Source organism: Castanea sativa, chromosome 11 (genome assembly GCF_040712315.1).
Source record: "Castanea sativa cultivar Marrone di Chiusa Pesio chromosome 11, ASM4071231v1".
Lineage (NCBI taxonomy): Eukaryota > Viridiplantae > Streptophyta > Magnoliopsida > Fagales > Fagaceae > Castanea > Castanea sativa.
This window is the reverse complement of record NC_134023.1, coordinates 41,388,426-41,415,282: the sequence shown is the minus strand read 5'-3', so window position 1 is coordinate 41,415,282 and position 26,857 is coordinate 41,388,426. Positions and strand designations below refer to the sequence as shown.

The 26,857-nt window shown below is 32.5% G+C and overlaps 1 protein-coding gene across 4 annotated transcripts in view; it reads left to right on the top strand.

Annotated features, from left to right (window-relative positions):
- The window catches only part of LOC142615704 (uncharacterized), a 36,059-nt gene extending 9,660 nt beyond the window's left edge, over nt 1–26,399 (top strand). For 3 of the 4 annotated variants that reach the window (XM_075788472.1, XM_075788469.1, XM_075788471.1), the window contains 4 exons: nt 16,364–16,462; nt 21,668–21,703; nt 21,800–22,218; nt 25,636–26,399. In XM_075788472.1, the coding sequence (XP_075644587.1) occupies nt 16,364–16,462; nt 21,668–21,703; nt 21,800–22,218; nt 25,636–26,244 (1,163 nt within the window). In that variant the 3' untranslated portion in view covers nt 26,245–26,399. The remainder of the gene's footprint in view (nt 1–16,363; nt 16,463–21,667; nt 21,704–21,799; nt 22,219–25,635) is intronic. The other variant, XM_075788470.1, reaches the window with a different exon arrangement.
- The last annotated feature ends 458 nt before the right edge of the window (nt 26,400–26,857 follow it).

Genomic DNA, 26,857 nt, shown 5'->3' with positions numbered 1-26,857 from the left:
CACATCAAATTGAGGAAGTCTGTCCACCATCAACCTAAATAAAGCGAAGAAATCTTGGATAGCATTGAAACATTTTTGAATCTTTTCCTTACACAAAGCCAAATGTTCCTTGCAAATGGACATTCCCACAGTAGGTGGCCTACAATTCAAGTTACTGGCAGCATAGATCATACCGTGTGTAGATATCGTATTTTGCCTACCCTCAATTTGCGTGCAGGACTCCAAAAATTCTACAAATATTAACTTTTCTCCATGGGGTCACAGAAACACCTAGATTGACTTGACGCAACCCGTTTAGGCATCGGAGCACTCAAAATGCTGTTTTAGGTCCAATTGACCAAAATGCCCCTAGTCAACCTTGGGTTAACCAAAAGTCCAAGTTGGTCAAAATTATCCCAAAAACAACATTTTTCATGTTTCTACATCAAACACGAGCTACTTGGAGATTTTTGTCAACTTTGACAAAGTTTGACTTGAGGTTGACTCCGAAAGGCACCAAAAACCCTAATTTTGATCCATCCATTAGAATGAATTGGGGTCAGCATCATTGCAAATATTATTGAATTCTCTTTCCAACTACTATTCATGGGTCAAAATCGAAGTTAAAATGGTTGAGATATCTCGAAAACCGGGCGGAGCGCGTTAGTACACTTCTCAAGGTCATAACTTTTGATCCGACTGTTGGAATTTCAACTTCTTTAGTGTTTGGAGTTTGGAAAGATCTTCAAATACACATCCAAAGTCGAATCAATTGACCCCTGATAATAATTAATTCAATTATTCAAGTTGATTAATTAGATAAAATTACATGCAATATTATAGAGGCACAAACAAATCAACAATCTAAAATAGAGTGCAGCGGAAATTAAATTTGACACTATGATTTGATTACGAATGGGGAAAACCTTCACAAGGAAAAAATCCCACTGAGGGAATTTTAGGTTATCACTCCTGAAGAATTCACTAATCAAGGACAAGTGGTTACAAGTATATACTTTAAACTATATACTAGCAGAATCTTGCAACTATATACTGACATACAATTGAACCTTTACTTTAATCTCCAATTGGATTTGATATGAAAAAGCCTTCTCTTTTGCATGAATCCCAATACGTGATTGACTTCTTTGCACAAATCCCACTACATGATTTACTTCTTTGCACGAATTCCACTACATGACTGACTTCTTTGCACGAATCCCAATATGTGACTGACTCCACAGCAACCCTTTTGATTGTTGTAGTCGATTTGCAGCAACTTCACATAAAAACACCAATAAGATCTTCAATTGTTAGTGCCAGAGACTTTGCTTGGCACAGAACCCAAAGGCGAACAAGTGTCGCAACAAGATCCCTTTCTTCTGTTTTCTAAACTCATAGGTTCAAAAGGTAGAGGCTAGAGTTTCAAGAAGAAAACTTTATGAATCAGTAGGGTTAGGGTTTTCTTTCTCTATCACCTTATTTAAATAGGAGCTTAATAGGTCTTTTAAATGGGCTCTCTTATTCCTATTAGGTTTACACATACCCATAAAAAAATAGCCAATTAGAATAAAATGTTGTAGGCTGAATTCTGAAATCCCGTATCTCAATAGATTGAGAGGTATCGAACTTCCTTAAGTCTTGATAGATCAAAGGTGTTGAGCTTGGTATCGGGACTTGTAGATTAAGCTTTTCTTGAGCAGTTTCTCGAGTATTTTTCATATCTTCAATATTTGCACTTGTTATACTTCTTCAAAGTACTTCGTGATAATCTTGAAACCACTTTGAACCACACAATTACAAGTAAAGTGCATTTTTCAGAGGATATGCCAATTAAATAAAAATATCCCTAACGATCTCCCTTTTTAGCAATCCGTGACAAAACCCCCAAGAGTACAATGAATGTTCTAGAATACATTATACTAATAAGCACACAGAAAATAAGTCTACTATAATACCTGAACTCTTGAAAAACTTTGCAAGAAGAGAGATCAATGTATGAATATGACTTTGTAACCTGTCATTAACTGAAATACTAAACAAGATACATTAAGGCATCATGTGTGAAATGTAAGACAACTTATATAAATGCAATCCAAGTGCAAGAGATAAGAAAAGAAAAGCATATGTGGTACAATAAGAGAACATAAATTAAAAGAAGTAGCAAAAGCTTCATCATCATCTCCAAGGTTAATCAATTCAATTACCCAAATTGATTAATTAGATTAAATTACATACAATATTGTGGAAGCACAAACAAATCATCAATCTAAACTAGAGTTAAGCTAAAATTAAATTTAACATTGTGATTTGTTTATGAATGAGGAAAACCTTCACAAGACAAAAACCCCACTAGGTGAATTTCAAGTCACCACTCTTGAATAATCTACTAATCAAGATCAAGTGGTTACCAGTATAAGGAATTTTACCACTACCCAGCCTATCCCAAAATACCAACCTATAGTTGAACTGTTACTCCAATCCCCAATTGGACTTGATCTTGTAGAAGTCTTTTCCTCTACACGAATCCCAGCATGTGACTGACTTCTTTTCATGAATCCCTTTACGTGACTAACTCTACAACAACCTTTTTTTTATTGTTGTAGTTGATATGCAAAAGCTTCACATAAAAACACCAATAAAATCTTCAATTAGTGGTGCCAAAGACTTTGCTTGATACAGAACCCAAAGGCGCACAAGAGTCGCAACAAGATCTCTTTCTTCCATTTTCTAAAACTCACATGTTCCAGAGATAAAGGCTAGGGTTTAAATAAATTAAAAAACCCTTATGAAGCATTAGGGTTAGGGTTTTCTTTCTCTACCACCTTATTTAAATAGGAGCTTCATGTGCCTTTTAAATGGGATCTCTTATTCCAATTAGATTTACATAAACCCATAAACAAATAGCCAATTAGAATAAAATGTTACAAACTATATTCTGAAATCTAGTATCTCTATAGATTGAGAGGTATCGAGATAGGTATCGAACTTCATTAAGTCTTGATAGATCGACGGTGTCAAGCTAGGCATTAGGACTCATAGATTCAAATTTTCTTGAGTAGTTTCTTGAGTATTCTTCTTGTCTTCAATACCACCGATTGTTATACTTCTTCAAAGTACTTCATGATGATCTTGAAACCACTTAGATCTACCCAATTACAAGTAAAGTACATTTTGTCATAGGATATGTTAATTACATAAAAATATGACCCTAACACACTTGTTAACATTCAGACTTGCAAGTATTTACATATTTTATAGATTTGCATCCTTAATGGATTGCTTGGATGGAGGGGGAGGAGAGAAGAGTAAATGGGAGGGGTATGATTTAATGAACCTTGCTTAAATGTTTTTTAAGAGGGGAAGGGGAGGGGTTTTAAGGGATTTGGAAGGGTAATTTATCCCTCCTAACCCCTCTTTTTTAATTCTCCCAAAATGGAGAGATTTGGAGGGAGAGTAGAGTGGAGGGGATTAAAAAAATATTTCCTTTAAGATGTCAATTTATATTTATTTCTTTAAAAATTAATAAAATAAGGTCATTATTGTCAATTTATATGAAATTCTCCTCCCTTATCTCTCCCTACTTAATTTTTAAAACATCCAAACAAGGTGAAGAGGTAATCATTCCCCTCTTCTCTCATTTACTCCTCCCACTCCTTACTCTCTACTCCCCTTTCCCTCCAAACTTCCAAACAAAGTGTAAGAGTCTATATGATTCGTAGAACGAAAAGCCATATTAGAGTTATCAAAAGTACTTTAATGAATCAATTTGACCTTTATACTATGTTTGGAAGTTTGGAGGGAGAGGAGAGGAGAGTAGAGGGTAAGAAGGGGAAGGAGAGGAGAGTAAATGAAAGTAGAAGGGAATGATTACCCTTTCACATTGTTTGGTTGTTTTAAATCCCTCCCCTTTATGTGAATGTTTTAAAAATGAAATAGGAAGAGGAGAGTGGAGGAGAACTTAAAAGCAAACTGGCATTTCAATTTTTTTTAATCCCTTATGTACTCCCTTCTTTTGCCAAATCTCTCTAATTTGGGGGAAATAAAATGTGGGGTTAGGAGGGTAAGATACCTCTCCAAATCCCTATAAACCTCTCCCCGGTCCCCCTTTTAAAAACATCCAAGTAAGGTTTGTTAAACTGTATCCCTCTCATTCACTCTACTCTTCTCTCCTCTCCCTCCATTCAAACAAACTATTAAGGAGCTCATTATTTTATACATAAACATAAACAAAGTACATCACAAATATGTTGTTTGCAGCCTTACAAAATATAATTGAGATATATATATGCTATTAGTAACTAATTTGTAATCTAAAAATGTGATTTGTAATCTCATGCATAAATTGCTCCATTTTTAAAGAAATACAAAGGTGATTTGTTTACCTATTTACATACTTACTTTTTAATTCTTGAATTTTTTTTTAATGGTGATATAATCAATTTTTTTTAATATTCAATATTTATAAATAAACATAAAAATTTAGTTAGTATGAACATATGTTGAAAATCATAGTTATGGTACTTTAGAATATGGTAAACTTCTCATTGATGTTTATACTTGAGTTAGTAGTAAGTTTTGGTAAGAGAATCTGTATTAGTTTCAAATTAATTTGAAGTAATTATATTAGTTTCAAATTAATTTGAAGTAGTTTTGTATAGACTTGAACTGGATTCAAATTAGTTGGAAGTAGTTTTGAATGGGATGAAAATATTTTTAAATATAATAGAAATTGCAAAAAGTTAGAGTAGATTGTAAATATAATTGAATATTTGGGGTATCTAACATAAAAGAGTGGATTAGCATTTTTTTTTTTTTTGAGCTTCTACTTTAATTGAATATCAAGCTTGTAAAAATTACATACACATAAATGCATTTAAGAATAATCACAATCAGATATATATGAAACTCTCTCTCTAAATCTAATACTACCAACATTTGTTTTTAAATTTTTGTTGGTCCTTAAAAAATCATGTAAGGATATTATACTATGGAATATGTTAGTTGGTAATTCTTGATTACCCTATTATAGTAAGAAATAATAAGGTAGTTTGCTTTTACTTCTTAATTTAATTCATATTAGTTTGTTATACAATTTTGCTCAATCACAAAAATATTTATTAAAAAAAAACATTAGTTTTTTTTTTCTAAACATTATATATATATATATATATATATATATATATATATATATATATATATATATATTAGAATCAATAGTTCGGAGTGGAAGGATTTAAATCCTAAATGTCTTTATTGAAAATACAAAGAAGTGCCAACCAGTTGAGTTATAAGGTTCTTGAAGGTTTGAAATAAATTGTGTGCTTGAGATAGTTCAAAATGGACTTGAACTAGTTGTAAAGTTTATATTTTTAGGTTGGCAACCAGGAAAAAATGTAATATTTTAGAACTTAGTTTGTCTAGTTGATTAATGTTGAAATTATCTTTGGAACGAGACAAATGTAGTTTAGAACAAATGAAGACTCAAGTAATCAGAAAAGTGGACTATTGAAGACTGCTTTTCAATTGCAGGCTTGACTAATCAAGACCCACTTATCTCGATTGATTGAGATTCGTGCAGATTGCGGATCTGGTTTTCTACTTAGCTATTTATGATGGATCTTAATTATATATAAATACATACCCTAGAGCAAATTTTTGCACATTCAAGGGGGTATTTTCTCTACACAAATTTGGAGATTTTCCATACCCTTTTAGAGCTACAGCTAGAGACCTTATGCAAACAACAAATCTAGTCATAAAGCAAAGTTGTTGCATCCAATCAGCCACAGTTTTTGATCTAAATCTTTGAATGGAGATCTCAAAGTCACAAACTCTCCAATTTGTGTGCAACAATTTCACAGTAGAAGAGTCTGTGGATTCAGAGTTACTTGTGGTCATAACCGGTAAGTACGTAGCAGTAGATTTAGGGTTAAGTTTATTGTACAAACTTCAATTCTATTAGTAAAATATTGCCTTGAGGATTATTTAGGTTAAATCTTCCCCATCTATGAAACCCCAATTTCATAAGCTTCCTAGGTTATGTGGTCTATGTTTGTTTGATGTTTTAATTATTTTAATCAAAGTGGATTAATTTGGTGATAACTGGGGTCTAAAACCCTAACACTAGTGTTAAATTGTATGGACACTTAATACTACAAAATTCAGGTGAACTTGAAATCTAATTTGGAAAAAATTGCAATAATTGGATTAATTAAAATTTTTAATTTATTAATACTAAAGTTTTTTTAAAAGAAGTTAGCACACATTATTGAAAAACAGAAGCAAGACTAGCCAAAGTTGGCTAGGAGAACAGAATTGATGTGTGGTGGAACATTTTCCATCCACACCATTAGACAACTAACATGTCTATCATGTTTAGCGAGGCTATGAGCAACTGAATTACCTTCTCCGTGAATATGAGAAACACAAAAGGAATAAAAGGAAACCATAGAAAGGTTTGCCTCAACGATAAGGTGACCATAGGAAGAGAATGATTCATCTTCGCTACAAAGAGCTTTGATGATAATCTCTGAATCACCTTCTATATTAACCAAAGGAAGGCTGAGGTCCTAAGCAAAATTGATAGCTCTCACAGCAACCTTGGCTTCTACATCAGTAACGGACTGTGGAAGTAGAACCTTTTCTGACATTGACGCTAAAACCAGCCCTTGAGAGTCATGAACCACAAACCCAATACCTACCTCCCCTAAATCTTTAAAAACAGCACCATCGAAATTGACTTTAACCATAGGAGAAATTGGGGGGGACCAACAAACACAATCTTTTTGAACAACTGAGGAAGTAAGAGATGTCCCTAGGTTGACTGGCAGGAAATCTGTCTGGACCTGTCTGGCCATTAGGATAATATCTGTGAGAGGGAAGGGTTTATCTTCAACCCGAAGTCCATATCTGCGAAACCACAGTGTCCTGATAAACATAGCAAATTGATCTAAGTCTTTATTCTCATTAATAATTTACTGGACTAGATCCAAAAACTTAGGAAAGTGTTTTGGTCGGTGAAAATTCCAAGTCAGGTCAGGCTCCTACGCACCAAAAATTTCAAAACAAAGCCAAATTGCATGAATCATGTCCTCAGGTAATTGTTTACGCTGCTCACATGTGTCTTCAGCTAGAACATTCTGACGAACCAGGTTGATTTTGACAGGAAGAGGATTTTTAAAGGCCCTCTAGAGAGAACTCTTAATTTTATTCAGAACTTTGCAACTCCAGACATGTTTCCAAACCTCTTGATACTGGCTCGGATTGGAAGAAGTTTGTGACTCAAATGCTCTATGTTTTGAAAGAAAGTTGTATCCTGACTTTACTGTATAAACACCCGAAGAAACGTAGGGTCAGACAAGCTTGTCCTCTGAAAGTCCTTGCCCGAGTGGGATTTTCTTTATCAATTCAACCTCTTGATTTGAAAACAATTGATGCAATAGGTCCACATTCCAAGTATTATGAGTAGGTGAAAATAGAGAGTTTACTAAAGCTTCAGAAAATAAATCCACTACATGAGATTGGATTTTAGGATTCTCCAAAGATGGGAGCCATGCATCCTTCCATATACTAACCTTGGCCCCATTCCCTATCCTCCACCGTGCACCCCTCAATAGAACATCCCTGTCCTTTAAAATGCTATTCCATGCATAGGATCCGAAATTTGACTTAGCCACTTCCATAATAGAACAATTTGGGAAAAAAATCGAGTTTTGAAGATGCGATAACAAAGAGACCGTTTATTGTGGAGAAGTCGCCAAACTTGTTTAGCTAGGAGGGCATTATTAAATAGGCTGAGGTCTTTAAATCCTATACCTCCATCTAATTTCAGTTTTCAAAGAGTATCCCATTTCACCCAATGAATCTTGCAATGATCTCCTCACTGTCCCCACCAAAACTTTCTGATCAAACATTCAATTTCATTACAGAGACCTAGTGGTAATTTAAAGCAACGTATAGTGTAAGTTCGAATAGCTTGGACCGCAACTTTAATTAAAACTATCTTCCTTTGACACAAGAGCTTTTCTTCTTACTTGATATAAGAGCTTTTCTTCCTAGCCTTGAAGTTTGCGCTAGACTCGCTCTTTTATGAATTCAAAACTAGCTTTTTTCTTTCTCCCTATCAAGGATGGCAAGCCTGATACTTCTCAAATTGTCTAATCTCTGGAACTCCCAATGCTGTCTTGATAAGTTGTCTAATACTATCTAAAGTAGATTTACTAAAGAAGATAGTCGTCTTACTTTTGTTTATCTGTTGCCTAGAACAATTACCATAGGTATCCAGAACTTCAAGAGCTTTTTGACACTCCTGTTAATTAGCTTTGCAAAAAAGAAGACTGTCGTCTACAAATAAAAGATGAGTTCATCTGGGTCTATTCTAAAAAGAGAAAAACCCTTCAGGTTACCTAACGTAGCCTCCTGGGATATCAAACCATGAAGCCCTTCTGTGCATATTAAAAAAAGAAAGGGAGAGAAGGGATCTCCCTAACGGATGCCTCGAGTTGAATTGATCAAGCCTTTTGGCTCCCCATTAACCAGAATGGAATAGGTTACAGTCTTAACAAAAAACCATCATTAACTTAATCCACTGCTCCCCAAAACCCATTTTTTCATCACAGCTTCAAGATAAGACCACTCCACTCCACCTTATCATATGCCTTATTAATATGCAGTTTAATAGCCAAATAATCATCATTCTCTTTATGTTTCTGCATGCTATGTAAGTCCCAAAAGCAACCAAAATATTATCATAAATAAGTTTGCTTCTAGTAAAAACACTCTGATGTTCCATTATAATATTTGGTAGAATATTTTTTAGCCTATTAGCTAAAACCTTAGAAAAGATTTTATACAAAATATTGCAAAGACTAAAAGTCTATATTTAGAGATAAGTTCGGGGCTTCTTTTACTTTTGGGGTAAGGGTCACATATGTATGATTCAGATGAGATGGAAGTGTTGCAGTATTTAAAAAAATTGAGAATGTATTGAATTATATCATTACCAACTAGCTGCCAATAATTTTGGTAGAAAAGAGGAGGCATACCATCGAGACCTGGAGCCTTTAGGGGAGCCATTTGTTTGATCACCGCCCCTACCTCCCAAGTCATGTAATCAGCAAATATTTGAGCGTTCATGTCATCACTTATTATGCTTGGAATGGAATCAATAGTGCACCCTGTTTGAACCGGGTTTGATGATGAAAAGAGAGCATGGCAATAATCAACTATTGAAGCCGCCACCTCTTCCTGAGACAAGAACCAAACGCCATCACAGTTTCATATCAAGGTAATGAAATTCTTTCAACTTTATTGAGTGGCTCTACTGTGGAAATATTTAGAACTTTTATCCCCATGCGTTGCCCATTGAGCTTTTGATCTTTGAAACCACACGCGTCTCTTTATCCATAAGGTCTTTAATTTCATCTTTTATTGATAAAACTCAAAAGTTCAAACCAGTAATCATAGCCTCCCTCTAGGCTTCTTTGAGTAAATCTCTCTTCACTCTCAATTCATCCTCGACATTGCAAAAATTCTTTTTAACTCCATCACTTCAATTTTTTCCCCCACTTGTCTACCTTATGCATTGTTAGAATAAATGGATTAGAATAAATGGGCCTGAAGATACCTGTGAAGACCAAACTGCTTCCATAGTGTCTATACACCCCATGTTAGAAAGCCACATCTCCTTGAAACGAAATAATTTTTGGAATCTGGGAGGTTCCATACTAGACAGCACTATCCTGAGAGGGCTATGATTCGAAGAGTTAGAGTGCAAGTGATGTACCCTAGTCCCACCGAAATTCATAAGCCAATCATTATTAGCAAGCCCTTGGTCTAGTCGTTCCCAAATTGAGTGTCCATCAGCAAAGATTTTTTCCAAGTGAATTTCGTCGCAACAACCAAGATGTAAGAAACCACATTCATCAATTGTATCCCATGAGAGCTGCATTTGGTTTTAGTTTTTGTTTGCCCCACCAAATTTCTCTGAATGACCGACCAACTCAATGAAATCACCAGAGCACAACCAAAGGTGAGACATACGATTATTTAAATCATGTAATAAATTCCAAGATTCACCTATCATCGTTCCCCATAAAAACCAATAAATCTCCATGCATCATTGCTCCCTTTATTCACTACAGCCCACCACCCCTGTTATTTCTTGGAAAAAAAAAAAACATATTTTCAAAATCCAAAATTTTCTTTATTATTTTACCCTTGCTTCATCCATCCATGTCTCGGCAATGAACACAATGGAAGGATCTTTTGTCTTGTCTAATTCACCAAGCTTTTTTCTCTATTCGTAGGTTCCCAAGCCTACGACAGTTCCAAACTAGGCAATTCTTTTGATTGTTGGCTTCCGCCAATTCAAAAAAGGTCCTGCCATCCTCCTTAGAAACCTGTATTTTTTTACTAGGCAACTTAGGATGATCTTCATCCATTTTGTCTCTCACACGTTTCCCTAACACAGTAGCATGCATAGTAAAATCATCTGAGTTATTTTTTTGAGCCATTTTTTTCCATTTGCGTGGAACTAAATTCCCATCCAAGAGAGTATGTGTGCAGGACTCAGAAGGAATACTACGATTAGGATTCTCTAGGTTAACCTCATTAATGCTACTAGAATTTTCTCCATCAAAAGAATCAGCCAAATGGGGAATAGATCCCGAAAATAACTCACCAAGTAAGGAAAGTAGTGGGGATTCAAATTTCTATAAGCCCGAATCAATCTCCTCTATTTGAATTTCGAAAGTGTACTTCACCAAGGGGGGGGGGGGGGGGAGTCATAGACTTAGGGATATTTGAAATATCTTTAGGTTGGAAAATATTCTCTGTATGGGAATATGCAGGATATCGCCCTTTTCCACCGCTATTACCATATTTGTAACCTGGAAAAAGTCAAAGCTTAACGCACCAGCGTGAGCACTGGAAGTGCCGCCATTGGGAGGAGGTGGGCAACTTGTGCCACCTTGAGACCTTGCACTCGACTTCTCTTTTTTCTCCTTCTTCCTAGCTTCATAGTAACCAAGTACTATTACCACATTTTTCCTGGACAGGGGGTTTGAAGGTGCTCAGATCCATGGCCCATACTCCTAGTTCCCCAAGGAAAGAGTTCCATTACTCTCTATCCAAAGATCACAGTCTTTATCATTGTGGTTTAAGCACTCATACCAATAGCAGAAATTAGGCAAGCGTTTGTATTTAAAAGAGACCCAACGCTCGGACCCTTCCTCTAGAGAGATCACCCAACCCCGGCACTAAGGGAGATTAAGTTAATTAAATTTTTATTTATGAATATTTAGAGTGGAAAACTTAATCATCTATTGAACTTCTTCTTTTTTTCCTCAAAAAGAAAAAAGTTTTATCATATTTTTATAAAGGGTCATGCTAATAGGTGCCCTTAGGACAATGGTTAACAATTCATTTTAGGAAAGTTTTGACACAACTTTTATGAGAAATGGAAAAAGCTATCAAAACATTAATTGTTTTTTTTTTTTTTCCATTTCCCATAAAAGCTTTCCTTAAATGGATTATTAATCATTTCCCTAAGGGCATTCGTCAGTATTTCCCTATTATAAATAATAAAAACTAGTTGTTAACTTGTGCATTGCATGAAAAAAATAAGAAACATAATAAGTGATTTCAAAGAAAATGTGTGTAAATAATAAGTATTAACTAATGAAATTTCAAAGAATATGTGTATAAAAAAAATCATATGAAAGTTAATTAGTTTGTTTAAAGTTTGATTAGCGTAATTTATTCAAAATTTATTTAATATTCATTTGTCTAAATCTAGTGAAACAATGAGTTTTGGTTGTTTTCAACTAACATATAACAATTTAACACTTGTTTAAAATTTAAAACCTAATAAAAACAAATATTATATTTTTAACATAAATGAACGTGAGCTTCTAAAAACTTATTTCATAACTAGCCTCATCACACGCACTTCGCGTGTTCGATGAGGCCTTTTTTTTTTTTAAATTTTTCATTAATTTCAATTTGAGGTTTACTTACGCATTTAGAACTACGAATACAACCAGGAGTGTCACAAGGCTAACTTCAAAAAATGAACAAATATTACATGTTTATTTTGTAGCAAAAAAAAAAAAACTTGTGTTTGTATTTTATATATATACTAGCCTCTGAGCACGCGCGTGCTCAGAGGCTCTTCTATTTTTTGGGTAAGGGTTAATTTAGAGTATTTATTATAATTTGGGATTACTACATTTTCCAATCACAAAAAAAACCTAGGGGTGTAATGAAAAATTATTTCACCTGCTAATGCATAATATTCATCACACCCTTAAGGTTTTTTTTTTTTTTTTTTGTAATTGGAAAATGTAGTAATCCCAAATTATAATAAATACTCTAAATTAACCCTTACCGAAAAAATAGAAGAGCCTCTGAGCACGCACGCGCGTGCGTGCTCAGAGACTAGTATAGATGAAAAGTAGTCCCTTAGAGAAAAGTAAAAATAAAAAGAAGAGTCTTCAAGAACGCGCAAAAATGCTAGTTTCTTCTAATGTGATTGTCAAATTGTTTATATCATTAGAAAATTAGTTTTAGAAACATTACCCAATTTGAATGCTCCTCAAACTAATGCTTATTGGCCAATAACATAAATGTGCTACAATGTACATAATAGCCTTTTATGCATGTTTAGAAACTTTTCTATATTTTAAACGTCAATACTTTCTTTATCTTAATTTTTTTTCCATTAATATACAAATTGTAATTATAATGATAAGATACAAAAAGAACAAACTTTTGTCAATGGATTCATCTCTTCCTACCTTTACTTGATTTATAAAGAAAAAATTACCAAAAATTAGTGTATAATTAATTCCAACATCTTAAAAGAATTATGTAAACATCTAGAATTGACTATTAAAATATTCATAATTTTTTGACCACTTTAAAGTCAACAAATCATTTGCTATTCAAGTAACAATACTTCGTATTAGTGTCATGATTAATGTGATACAAAATTAAGACTCAACTTCAACTAAAATATTTATCCAACAAAAAAAAACTTAAACTAAAATATTCTTAAATTTTATTTTAATTTTAATTTTTTTACATTCTTGGAGGAGAGAATAAAAATCATTACGTAGAACTTTGCAATTTTTATAGAATCCAAATTCAAATGAGAAAAAAATGGAGGAAAAGGCCTTGAAAGGTAAATGATTTGTATATCTTGCAAAGCTATGATATTTTTAAAAGTTTTGAATGCATGCATGTAGAGACTTTTTTATTTTTGTAAAATTTTTCATTAATGATTTCAACATCAATAAGTTTTTTTTTTTTTTTTGTGAGTGGGAGATCAGAGCATAACTTTTAAAATACCACTCGCACTATACATGAATTTGAAATCCACTTTGATTTGTAAGATCTTAGACATATTCCCATTCACGGTTTTTTGGAGCCATAATTTGCTAAAGAAATTGTATAAGAAATTCTAAAATCTAAAAAGTAAAGGAAAAAAAAACGAATTTCAAAGAATAAGTTAGACATGGTCATGAACATCAATTCTCCTCACTTAATTGAGTATAAAGAAAACCAACCGACAAAATTAATATGCTATAATTTGCTGATAGAATTATATAAGAAATTCTAAAATCTAAAAAGAAAAAGGAAAAATAAAATTAAAAGATTTGGGCGTAATAAAGTTCTAGGCATGCAGAAGAAATGCTATCATGGTCTTCGAATATTTTGGCAAACAGAAGCCAGTAAACAAAAAACAAAAAACTTAAAAAGAACATGAAAAAGAGATAGGGATGCTTAACATATAGTTAAAATACTGTATCAGATCTTTGTCAATAAATTCCCACCTACACAGCACCAAATTCCCACCTACAAAAACTCCAATGTCAATAACAAAATATAGAGAGAGATTAGAGTACCTACCTTTTAAATTCTATTTTGAGCGGTGGCATATTTTTTTTTTTTGCACTTTGTCTCTGCCTTTTTTCTAATTTTTTGCTTTGATCATAGTCCTCTCTAGCTCTTAACATAGCAAGGTTGGTTTTTTTTTTTTTTTTTTTTTGAATTAGCATTAAAGATTGGACGTGAGGATAAGGATGGCCTACCTTAAGATAAAATTGTAACTGCAACATTGCTAAGTGCTAACTGGTTGATGATAATGGGGAGTTTAATCTTTAAATTTGTACTGGGTTTGTACATGGGTGAAATCGTGGATGAGGATAATTATAAATAGTTTTTTTTTTCTAAAAGTTTAATAGTTTTATTTATTTTTGTTCAGGTAAAAGACTCACATGAAAAAACTGAACGAATTAAAAGCATTTTTTTAGGAGTAAAACATGGGAAGTGAAATTTAAATATAATCGGTTGTGAAGGAAAAAAAAAAAAAAGAATTTGGTAATTGAAAAAGTGGGAAATGTTATTGGCATATTAAAACTAAAAGCACTTTTTTAGGAGTAAAACATGGAAAGTGGAATTCAACTGGCTGTTTTTTTTTTTTTTTTTTTTACATATTTATCCTGTTAGTTGATAATAATTCTTGTAAAGTCTCTTGCCTGAACTTACCTAATATTTCATTCCAATGACTCCTCAATGCAATCCAAAAAATTTGTGCGTACGTGAACCTGGGAGAGATAAAAGAATTAGCGTTAAACCAAGTATTTAAAAAAAAATTTAATCAACAAACCAGAGTTAGAATTTAACTCTATCATGGACTCTTTAAAATCTAATCACCACATCATTAACTATTTAAATAAATAACTAAATAAAAAAAATAAAATTTAACGCCTAAAACATATACAATGATGGTAAAAAAAAAAACTAAAAAACTTTAACGCCAAAAACATATACAATGATGGTAAAAAAAATTTCTTAAAAAGAAAAAAAAAACGTAGAAGGAAAAAAAAAAAGTGAGGAAATAGAAGATAAAGATTTTTTAGAACTCAATTCTATCATGGACTCTTTAAAATCTAATCACCACATCATCATCTATTTAAATAAATAACTAAATAAAAAAATAAAATTTAACGCCAAAAACATATACAATGATGGTAAAAAAAAAACTAAAAAACTTTAACGCCAAAAACATATACAATGATAGTAGAAAAAAAATTCTTAAAAAGAAAAAAAAGTACGAAGAAGGAAAAAAAAAAAAAGAGGAAATAGAAGATAAAGATTTTTTTAGAATTTAACTCTATCATGGACTCTTTAAAATCTAATCACCACATCATCAACTATTTAAATAAATAACTAAATTAAAAAAAAAATTTATCGCCAAAAACATATACAATGATGGTAAAAAAAATTCTTAAAAAGAAAAAAAAATACGAAGAAGGAAAAAAAAAAAAAAAAAAAGAGGAAATAGTAATTGATCATTTATATTTTGATCATTAATCAAATTTTCAAAATTACATTTAAAAAAAAAAAGATTTAACGTGATACATTAAAAAAAATAAAAAAGTAGAACTCAAAGAAAGTCATTCATAAACCAAAGAAAAGAAAACAAAGAGGAACTTGCAAAAGATAGAACCTGAAAATTTGTTGGTTGAATGCTTCTTTTGTAGCATAAGGCAACCCTGTCTTTGGATCACAATACCTACAACATGAAATGACAATTCATTAAGAAGTATAGTGGTAGATTATATGAAGGAACCATTCATTTCAAAATTGCATTTAAAAAAAAAAGAAAAAAAAAAGAGAGTTAACGTGATACATATATAAAAAAAAAAAAAAGTAGAGCTCAAAGAAAGTCAATCATAAACCAAAGAAAAGAAAACAAATAGGAACTTGCAAAAGATAGAACCTGGAAATTTGTTGGAGCCTCTGACAATAAATGTCTTTAATTTGAAGAAGAATGAGAGATAGAAAGTGAGATAGAAACTGCAAAACGTACGTGGGTTTGTGGATTTTAAAGTGTAGGAGTTTTAATTTACATATTTATCCTCGTTAGTTGAAAACTTGTAAGTGGATATGATGAGGGTACTTTAGGCATTCAAAATATGGAATCCAAACAGGGGAAGCCCCTTAAATAGTAGTATAGATATATATATATATATATATATATGTATATTTTTTTTTTTTTTGAGAATCTAATTTATAAGTGGATAAAGCAATTTGAAAATCAATAGGAGAGGGGCCTATTTTTTAGGCAATGTTTTAGTGGGAGTTAGAGTTGTATTTTTACTGGATTGTTCTTTAATTTTGTCTTTACTTAAACATAGAGGTATATGGGCATTTTTGAACAAAAAAAATGAAGATCCTAAATAGAGGAAGTCTCTTAAATAGTAGTATAGATATTAGAAAATTAAAAAAATGAAGTATTCCAATTTTATTTTTCTTCATCATTGTTTTTTCTTTTTCTTTTTACATAAGATTAATTGGTCACTTCTGCTGCAAGGTATATGCATTCCACTGGCTCATGACACCAACCAAATTCCTATAAGCATCCAAAAATCAGAGATGGAAAAATGCGGTCAAGCAAGAAATATTGGATTAGGTAAATTGTTGTCAATATTCTTCTTCTTCTTCTTCTTTTGTTCAATAGGAATTTTGGTCTCTCACAATAAAAATTATTTTTTGGAAATAATTAATTTTTCTCACCTAATAAATAGTAATAGCCTTATTTTATATTAAAAATATAGATACAACAACAACGAAGCATTAATCTTAAAATTTGGTGTCAACTATAGATCATCAACAGATTAAATTGGGTCAGCCACATTAATTCTATTCTTCCAGTCTATTCTATCTAAAATCATGCTCTCCATTACTTTATTAATTGACATGTTTTTTTTTTGTTACTTCTTACCGTCCCTTCGTTTTGTTTCTACTTTTACTAAAGTTATATTTCATGTACTTTGTTTTAGTTCTACTTAAACAATATGTATATCAAAATTATTTTCAGCTTGTAACTATCCCACAAAGTAAGGGAGGAGGTGGTTATGTGTAGGATTTAACTTCTCCATCTTCCATACAATGTGACAAATGTCTTCTTGTTTATTATTTTCTTGACAAGTGTCTTACACATTACATTTGTTCCCAAGACATATGCCATGGTTACAAAACTTCCACATGTTATGCCTACCAAGTCACATATGTCATTCTCTCTACTAATATATGTGGCTTTATGCCAACAAATAATTATAGATTAAATTAAAAACCATATCTTCGTCTTAAAATTATTTTTATGGTATAAACACTATCATCATTCAAGAACCTTCCAACTCTTTGCGTAATGTCCTGTTCCACTCTTTGTTTTTAAACCCGGACTTGACTGGCCGATCCAATCGAGTTAACTAGGAACTGGTCCTTGGACTGGTTTTATAAGAACTCGGTTCATCCATGTCATTATTTTGATAAAAATTGATGAAAATATGCTGGTGGCAGGACTTGAACCTACTCTTAGCAAGTGAAATAACATGTCCGGCATGCAAACTATTGGGTCACGCACATCTTGTTGGTTAGGAATGAAAAATTAATAAATATAAACCAATTTAAGTATCAAATATATTAAAAAAATTAAATGATACATTTTGATTTGACCTCAGTTGAACCTCGGCCCGACCTTAAAAACCTTGAACTTCTCTATTTTCCGGTTCATTAAACAGTCCGAGTTTCAAAACTAGGGTTCCACTACCATAGACAATGCTAAGGGTGAAAGAGTAACATTGATTAGAGTTTGAAGTGCTTGATCTCTTGTCTTCCTTTGTTGATAGAGTGGATTCTCACCTTTTAGAGTTGTACCACTCTTATCTAAGAAATACTTTTCAGGATTTAGCTATGTACCATCAATAAAATTGAGCAAGGAGTATGATCAAAAGAATGGAAAGTATTATTTGATACTTCCAAAGCACAGAGTTAGAGCTATCAAGCTTGATATAAATAAGATTTGAAATATGGGATAGAAATAAATTTGGTGTTTGTAATTGTGGTTGAGAGCTTGTGGTATTGAAGTTATTTGTAGCTGATTAGCAAGGCCGATTGAATACAATTTGAGACCTTAGACGAAAGCTTTAGTTAATTGAGTTAATGTTATAATGCATAACATTAACTAAATCAATGGTTAATAAATTTTATTGAAGTGATATTTAAATATACAATTTGAGGCGATTGTGTATTTAAATATCAGTTCAATAAAATTTATTAACCCTTAATTTAATTAATGTTATGCATTATAAACTTTTTTTTTCATTTAAATGCATTATTCTTACTATTTCATATAACTAATTCACTTAAACACTGTTAGGGATATAACAAATTTTGTCACATAGGCATTACAGACTAAAGCGTCACCAATAAATAAAAAAATTGTTTCAACCATTCATTTATTAAGTTGTTTAAGTGGTTCCAAACTACCAGTCTATTTTAGCCACATCATTTTGTAAGTATTTTTTAGTAATATTTGTAGCAGTTTTAGCATTTTTCATTTACTTAATGGTGATTCGTTGGATTTCTATTAATCTTTTTTCTTTTCTTTTCTTTTTTTTTTGTGAGAAAATGCTAAAACTACTACAACCTTTATTACAAAAATATTACAAAATGACGTGGAAAAGAATGTAATTGGTAGCACTTCAACAAAATAATAAATGAAAATATAATTTTTTTTCCTGATAGAAAGGGGGTAATTTCATAAAACACAGGAACAACACGGTCATAGGCCACCCAAGCAGAATCAAGACTTAAAAGCAAGGAAACTTCTGTCAGGGGGTCTAAGAAAATTACAAAGTCTTGGGAGAGCAAAGCTCCCCTTCAAGCAAGTGCATCAGCGCACTTGTTTGCCTCACGATAACAATGTTTAATTTGGACTCTAGGAATATTGCCTAATTCGGTCTCACAATCACTCATTAAAGCATCAATATAATTTTGATGGTCATCTGGTTTTTGCAGAAGATCAACAATAAGCTTGGAGTCCAATTCAATGATCACAACAGGAAGCTTAAGAGCTATGCATGATCTGAGTCTATCACATAATGCCCATAGTTTTGCAGCCACGCTAGTCGAAAAAACCCACATTCTAGCATAACCTTTAAGCCATTCTCCCTTATCATTTCGGATTAGTCCTCCACCACCTGCCTTCCCCAGATTGCCAAGTGAAGAGCCATCCGAGTTAAGTTTGAACCAGGCAAGAGGAGGAAAGAGCTAACTAACTGCAATCTTTGGTTGGAGGTTTGTTTTGCATTGATACCAATGTAAGCAAATTTCGTTGCTTTTTCGAGGACTTTTGACATTAGATTTCGCTGCCCATTCTCATGTCGAAACACCACACCATTCCTATTCAGCCATAAAGTCCATATGCCAAAAGAAAAGATAATACCCCATCTGATTTCCAAATTAGGAGCGGTTTTAGAGTTGCAGCAATTCTGACTAAGCCATTCATAAGTGTTTAAACCAAAGAAAATAGAAGCAGGCATTGGAGGAGATAACGAGTTTCAAAGGTTACGAGCAATATGGCAATCTCTAAGAACATGCAAAATGGACTCCGAACCTACCCTATACAGCTTACACATAGGTGAAACATCCATTCCCCTTGCTGCAAGAACAGTACTGACCAGAATACCCTTGTGTAAGCACTGCCACACAAAACACTTGATTTTTGGGATAGTGAAGGCCTTCCAAATCCAGAACCATCCAAGCAGCCTGTGTAGTGCCCTTCCTCTTCCATAATTGCAAGTTTATAAGCTGCTTTCAATTCGAAATTCCCACTCGGGGAAGAAGACCAAGTGATGCGATCCATATTTCGTGCATAGAAGGAAATGGGGGTAGCCTTAATTTCTGAGATCAATCTGTCAGGAAAGGAGAAAGAGCATCCACGCCAAGTCCAGCTCGAGAGCCCAGTCACATCTTTTAAGGCAATATGTTCTTCCCCCCTTGTTAAGGGGTCCTGAAATTAAACTCCGAAGTAGTCCTCTGTCCAACCATTTATCGAACCAGAGAGATAACTTGCTGTCCTTGCCAACAACCCATTTCGCTCCTTTTTAAAGACCGATTCACCCTTTCGAATAGCAGACCAAGTAGCTGAACAAGACTTGAATGAACGAGAATTGGATGACCTCCTCGGGGTGCAATACTTGTGGGAAAGCACTCTAGCCCAAAGAGAGGAAGGCTCAGTATGAAGTCACCAATTTAACTTGGCTAGATTGGCAATATTCTTAGCTTTGGCAGCTTGGATACCCAAACCTCCATCTTTCTTAGGCTTTGCAATTTTCTTCCAACTCACCAAATGAAGCCTCTTCTTGCTTTCTGACGAACCCCAAAGAAAGTTGCGACTAAGTCCCAATGAACATATAAATTAGTTCTTATAATTGGTAGTTCAATAATTTTTAAGACCCATTTGTATTTTCAACATTAATCATTTTTTTTTTGGCGTTCTTAAGAGAAAAAAAAAAATACAAAAATTGTTCGAGTCATATTTTATGAATTGGCATATTATATGACAAAATGCACTTTACTTGTAATTATGTAGTTCTAAGTGGTTTTAAGAACAATATGAAGTATTTTAAAGAAGTATAACAAGTGGTATTATTGAAAATATGAAGATTACTCAAGAACAATACAAGAAAAGCTGAAATAGGTTGTCTTAATACCTAGCTCGACACCTCCACTCTATCAAGCTTTAATGAATTGCAATACATACCTCGATACCTCTCAATCTATCGATGTATGCAAATTCTGAATTTGCAAATCTATTTTTTGGCCCATGATGACAAGGCTTTTCTAGGGTTTCATGTTCTAGGTCTCTAGAGGATATAAAAGCAATTTTTTTTTATAGCTATCATCATAGACACAAAGACCACTATTGAGATACACGCATTTGTGAAGCTGCTCTTATACGTCTTTGGGTTATGTACCAAGCTTCTTTTAGATCTACAAGCATGAATTGAAGAACTTTGCATCAAACAACAACAATCAAGTTGTTGTGTAGTTAGTTATTGATTGAGATTCGTGTAAAGGAGAAGTTTCTACAAGATTAAGTATAATTGGAGATTAGCGTAAAAGTTCAACTGTAAATTGGTATTTTGGGATAGGTTGGAACCATTGGGTAATGGTAAGATTCCTTATACTTGTAACTAGTTATTCTTAATTAGTGGATTTTTCAAGAATGATGACCTGAAATTCACCCAGTGGAGTTTTTGCCTGCAAAAGTTTCCCATTCATCAACAAATCATTGTGTCAATTTATTTTCCACTACACTCTAGTTTAGATTGGTGATTTGTTCGCGCCTTCACGATATTGCATGTAATTTGGATTATTAATTAATTTAGATAATTGAATTAATTAACTGGGGTTAATATATTTTTAACCCAACAAAATTGAAAAACTCACATTTTTTAAAAAAAATAAAAAAGTACTTATTCGCCCCGGCATTTGGGGGCAACTTATTCGCCTAAGTTGCCGAGGTCTAGGGTCGGCTGGTGATCAGTTGAAGAAATGGAAACAATTTCTGGTTCTTTCAAGGCAATGGAGATTTGATTCTCTACTCTGCATGGATTATACAGTTCTATGTATACTGTAAAGCACGTCGATAGCTTCCTCTAGGATCTAACAAACTTCTAACTACTCGAATAAATACATTACAAATCTGCTTCAGCAAAACTAATCTTGGTAGCAATGCGTAACCTACTAACTGCAACCCTAACTAACTGTTCTCTATTCTTTTTAAGTATGCGTATTTGATTTTGTTTTTTCTATTTCGACTTTGCAGCTCAAGGATCTGTTTGGAATCTCCTTAAATTCCTGGGTATGATACATTTAGTCAATTAATTTCATATCTTTTTCTTCAATTTTTTTTTTCTCTCATTTAGTTGACTAAACATTGTTTTGATTATTGACTTAGAAATCGATCAAATATATGATTTGAAGCTTCTTCACCACCAATCCAAAAAACTTTTACTTCGCATGTGCGAAGTATTACCAGGTTTGAATATTCACCAACTAGAAAATGGTAAGGTTATGAAAGCTGTCAAGCAAGGGAGAGTTGAGTTTGTTACCGAAATACTGAAAACATGTCCTGACCTTGTATGGTGTCGTGAAAAATCCACGGGTCGAAGCTTATTTGACTTGGCCGTTCTTCATCGTCAGCATGAAGTATTTCGCTTCCTATGCAGATCTCCTGCAAAGAAAGCATTATTTGCTTTGGTTGATAGCGATAGGAATACCATATTACACTTCGCAGCGATGTTAGAACCTTCCGCTAGACGTAATACGGTTCCAGGAGCAGCTTTTCTTATGCAAAGAGAAGTACAATGGTATAAGGTATAATACATATATCCCTCACTTTATTTATTTATATATTTTTAATATAATTTCAATGATGAGTTGTTTTCAGTTCTCTTGTGATTAATTATCTGACACTCTTTGGAAACTCTATTCTAAACTACAATGTGAGAATGCGTGAGTGAATAGGAGACTAAGGATCCACGTAAAAGTCAGAATGTGCGAGGATAAATACGACTTCAATATCCCACCAATAAGATAAAGAAAATGAACGGAAATAAGATAATTAAAAAAGGGGGAAAATCATAAATTGACAAATACGAAACGGAAGTGAAATGAAATAGAGTAAAAGGTTGGGTGGTTTCATATTCTAATTCCTATAAAAAATAAAAAAAAGAGTCATTAAATTGTTAAATTAAAATAACAGTATAATTTAATGTACAGAATATAATAAGTGGTTATCTTTTATAATATTTAAACTATCTATAACAATGTTTTCATTGATTTGATATATTAACTCTTGTTTTCTATATAATTTTAAGATTTTTGAACATTTTATATATAAGATAGTTATTAATTTTTTATCAATTTGATATTTTGCAAGCAAGGAGATATTATGTGTTTTCATTAATTCAATTGTGAATTTATCATAAAAATTATTTTAAAAAATTTATTAAAGTGCATAACAAGTAATTAACAAGAGTTCCACTCCATTAAGTTTAAAAGATACAATCTATTTAATAGAATCAACTAATATAAATTAAATGAAGTTATATGAAAAGGTGTACAATTTATACCATATTTCATATTATTAGGTCTTAAATTTATAAAATTGTTTCAATTTAAGGTTTTTGTCCGTCTCTATTATCTTGGATAGCAACATAACAAATTAACACATAAAACAAGTGATTAAACTTTACATTTCACTTAAGATTTGTTCATAAGTCAATTTTGCAATTATTGATCAATAGAAAGCTTGGAGAGAAAACCATGGAGAGAGAGAGAGAGAGAGAGAGAGAGAGAGAGAGAGAGAGAGAGAGAAAATGAGTCAAAACATCAAAATTGATTCCTTAGTAAAATACAAATTTTATAAATGGCTTCCATTTTTTCTATACTCTATTAGTGTCCAAAATAACATATATGAATAAAGTATATGAATACAGGCTTCAAATTTAAATAATTTCACAAGTTTATGACTTTAATTAACAAAATTAAAAACTTGGGACCTGATCTAAAAAAGTGTGTAAACTCTAGTCCTTTTTATGTAATTTCACCTATGAATTACAGTAGATAAAACCTATAGAGTACCATAATATTATAGTTTATCCTATTTACTAGGCCTCTCCAAAAAGTTAAAATAAAAAATAAAAATTCCTAGACACTAGGCCAAATAGGGAGTCTTTTGGCTAAATATTGCAAAAAATGAAGTTTTTTGTTGTTATAGCCACTGTTCAAAGTTATTTAGCAAAATGAGGAAAGAGAATGAATTTCGGCAACAGCGTTGCCGAAATTGCATAAAAAAGTATGAGAGAGAAATAAATTTGCAGGTGATGGCAGGATTTGAATTTCGGTAATCCCATTACCGAAATTCCTGCTGCCCAAACCATTACCCGAGTGAGTGCCCAAATAAAAACAATTGTGGCAATGCCATTGACGAAAATGGGAAAAAAAAAAAAAAAAAAAAAAAAACCAATTGAGGTGCCATTGCCGAAAATGAGAGAAAAGAAAAAAAAAAAAACCAATTGAAGTGCCATTGCCGAAAATGGGAGAAAAGTAAAAAAGAAAAAAGAAAAAAAAAGTCAATTGTGACAATGGCATTGCCGAAAATGGGGGAAAATATTAAAAAAAAAAAATCAATTGTGGCAATGGCATTGCCGAAAATGGGAAAAAAAAGTTAAAAAAAAAAAAAAATCTATTGTGGCAATGGCATTGCCGAAAATGGGTGAGAAAAAAAAATTGTGGCAACCAAGTTGCCGAAAATGGAGGGAAAAAAAATGCTTCGTCCACAACATTTTTCACAACAAATTACAAGTGGTTAGTTGTTATTGGTTTAAATTTAAACTTAATACTAAGATAACTTTTGTGCCCCAATAATAACAATCAGTAACAACCTGCCAGTTAGGATTTGTTGTAAAAATATTGTGAAAATATTGTAGACGTATCATTTCTCAAAAAAATTGTGGTGCCGAAATAGAAGGAAAAAAAAGTGGCAAATTGTTTTTTTTTTCCCTCTATTTCGGCAATGCAATTGCCACAAAACAATTTGCCACTTTTTTTTTTTTTTTCTATTTTGACACTACGATTTTTTTTAGAAATGATACATCCACAACATTTTTACAACAAATCCTAACTGGCAGGTTGTTACTGATTGTTATTATTAGGGCACAAAAGTTATCTTAGTATTAAGTTTAAATTTAAACCAATAACAACTAACCACTTGTAATTTGTTGTGAAAAATGTTGTGGACGAAGCATTTTTTTTCCCTCCATTTTCGGCGACTTGGTTGCCACAATTTTTTTTTCTCACCCATTTTCGGCAATGCCATTGCCACAATAGATTTTTTTTTTTTTTTTTTTTTATACTTTTTTTCCCCATTTTCGGCTATGCCATTGCCACAATTGAATTTTTTTTTTTTAAATATTTTCCCCCATTTTCGGCAATGCCATTGCCACAATTGACTTTTTTTTTTTTTTTTCTCTCATTTTCGGCAATGGCACCTCAATTGGTTTTTTTTTTTTTTTTTCTTTCCCATTTTCGTCAATGGCATTGCCACAATTGTTTTTATTTGGGCACTCACTCGGGTAATGGTTTGGGAAGCAGGAATTTCGGTAATGGGATTACCGAAATTCAAATCCTGCCATCACCTGCAAATTTATTTCTCTCTCATACTTTTTTATGCAATTTCGGCAACGCTGTTGCTGAAATTCATTCTCTTTCCTCATTTTGCTAAATAACATTGAACAGTGGCTATAACAACAAAAAACTTCATTTTTTGCAATATTTAGCCAAAAGACTCCCAAATAGGCCTAGGAGCCCAAGGCCAAGTCGTAACTGTCATGATTCGAAGTATCATTACACTTTATTATCCTTACATTACAATGTTCTACCTGTATATACTTGCATATCTAGTATTTTTTGTATTTTTGCATAAAAGAGAAAAGTATTCTTTCACATTCATTCACGTCCACTATTTTATAGGTATATCCATAATTGATGTAAAATAGCGCATGTGTGAAAATCAAAAGCCATATAAACGTAACCCTTATACTATACACAAAACTCAACATGCTAACTTTCAAGCATTCAATCTTTCTCACTTTTTAATCCTATAAACTTTTCATTTATAATGGATAGAATCATTCTTAAAAAAAAGGAAAAAGACGCAAAGTTACAAGGTATATAATATTTTTTTATATCTTAATTATAGTCTTATGAGATTTTGTTTAATAAACGCAGGAGGTGGAGAGCATTGTCCATCCTTTCATGTTAGAATATACAAACACACATGGTAAAAGACCTCGAGAATTGCTTACAGAAAGCCATAAAGAGTTGGTGAAAGAAGGAGAAAAATGGATGAAGGAGACAGCATCTTCTTGTACAGTGGTAGCTGCTCTGATTGTTACCATTATGTTTGCAGCAGCAATTACTGTTCCAGGTGGCAACAAACAAGATTCAGGCTTGCCAACCTTCTTAAATGAGAAGGTTTTTATGGTCTTTATGATATGTGATGCTTTGTCTCTGCTTTCTGCCTCAACTTCATTGTTGATGTTTCTTGGCATCCTCACATCACGTTATGCAGAGGAAGATTTCCTTAAATCCTTACCCAAAAAGATGATAGTAGGCCTTTCCACCCTTATCCTCTCCATAGCAACCATGATGATAACTTTTTGTGCTTCTCTTTTCATTATTCTACCAGGAAAATCACGGGTGGTCATTCCTATCATTTGTCTTGCTATTGTTCCAGTTACCCTATTCGCATGGATGCAATTTCACCTTCTTATTGACATGGTCATTTCAACATATGCATCAAGGATCTTAGACAAGAAAGCGACGTATGGGTCGTAAGTTTTTTGTGGTGTAGGGTGACGTTAGAAATTATTATTTTTACTTTGTTTCGAAAGAGAACTAATGAACTTTCCTCTTGTGATGGATATTGTGTGTTTTTATTTTTATTTTTTTCATTTTAGACCTTTTTTATCTTAAATCAAATAAATCATAACTCCATTATATATTTTCATTCTTTATATTATCAATTCAATTTCTAATTTAGTTATTTATTTTGAGCAAGGATAGTGTAATTCCAAATCCGTTAAGTCTCATCCATGATAATTCAAATGTAGATCTTTACCTTTTGAAGCAAAGGTAGTATAATTAAGATACAAAAGTATCAGTATCTATCACTAGATAATAATAAAAAAACTGATTGAGAATATAAAGGACAAACTATTCTATACTATATTAATTCATGTCTGAATTCAAAGTTATGGTGACATTCAACAATTTATTTTGTGTATAAAAATTGAAGAAAGTAAATTTTTTTTTTTTTGACAAACGAGGGAATCAACATCTTCTATCTCACACATCCTATAGAACTTTGTGTTCCACAAATAAAAACCTGACCTGTGTCCACTTATTTAAGCAAATTGAAAATCTATGCTTATTCTTATTTTAATTACCT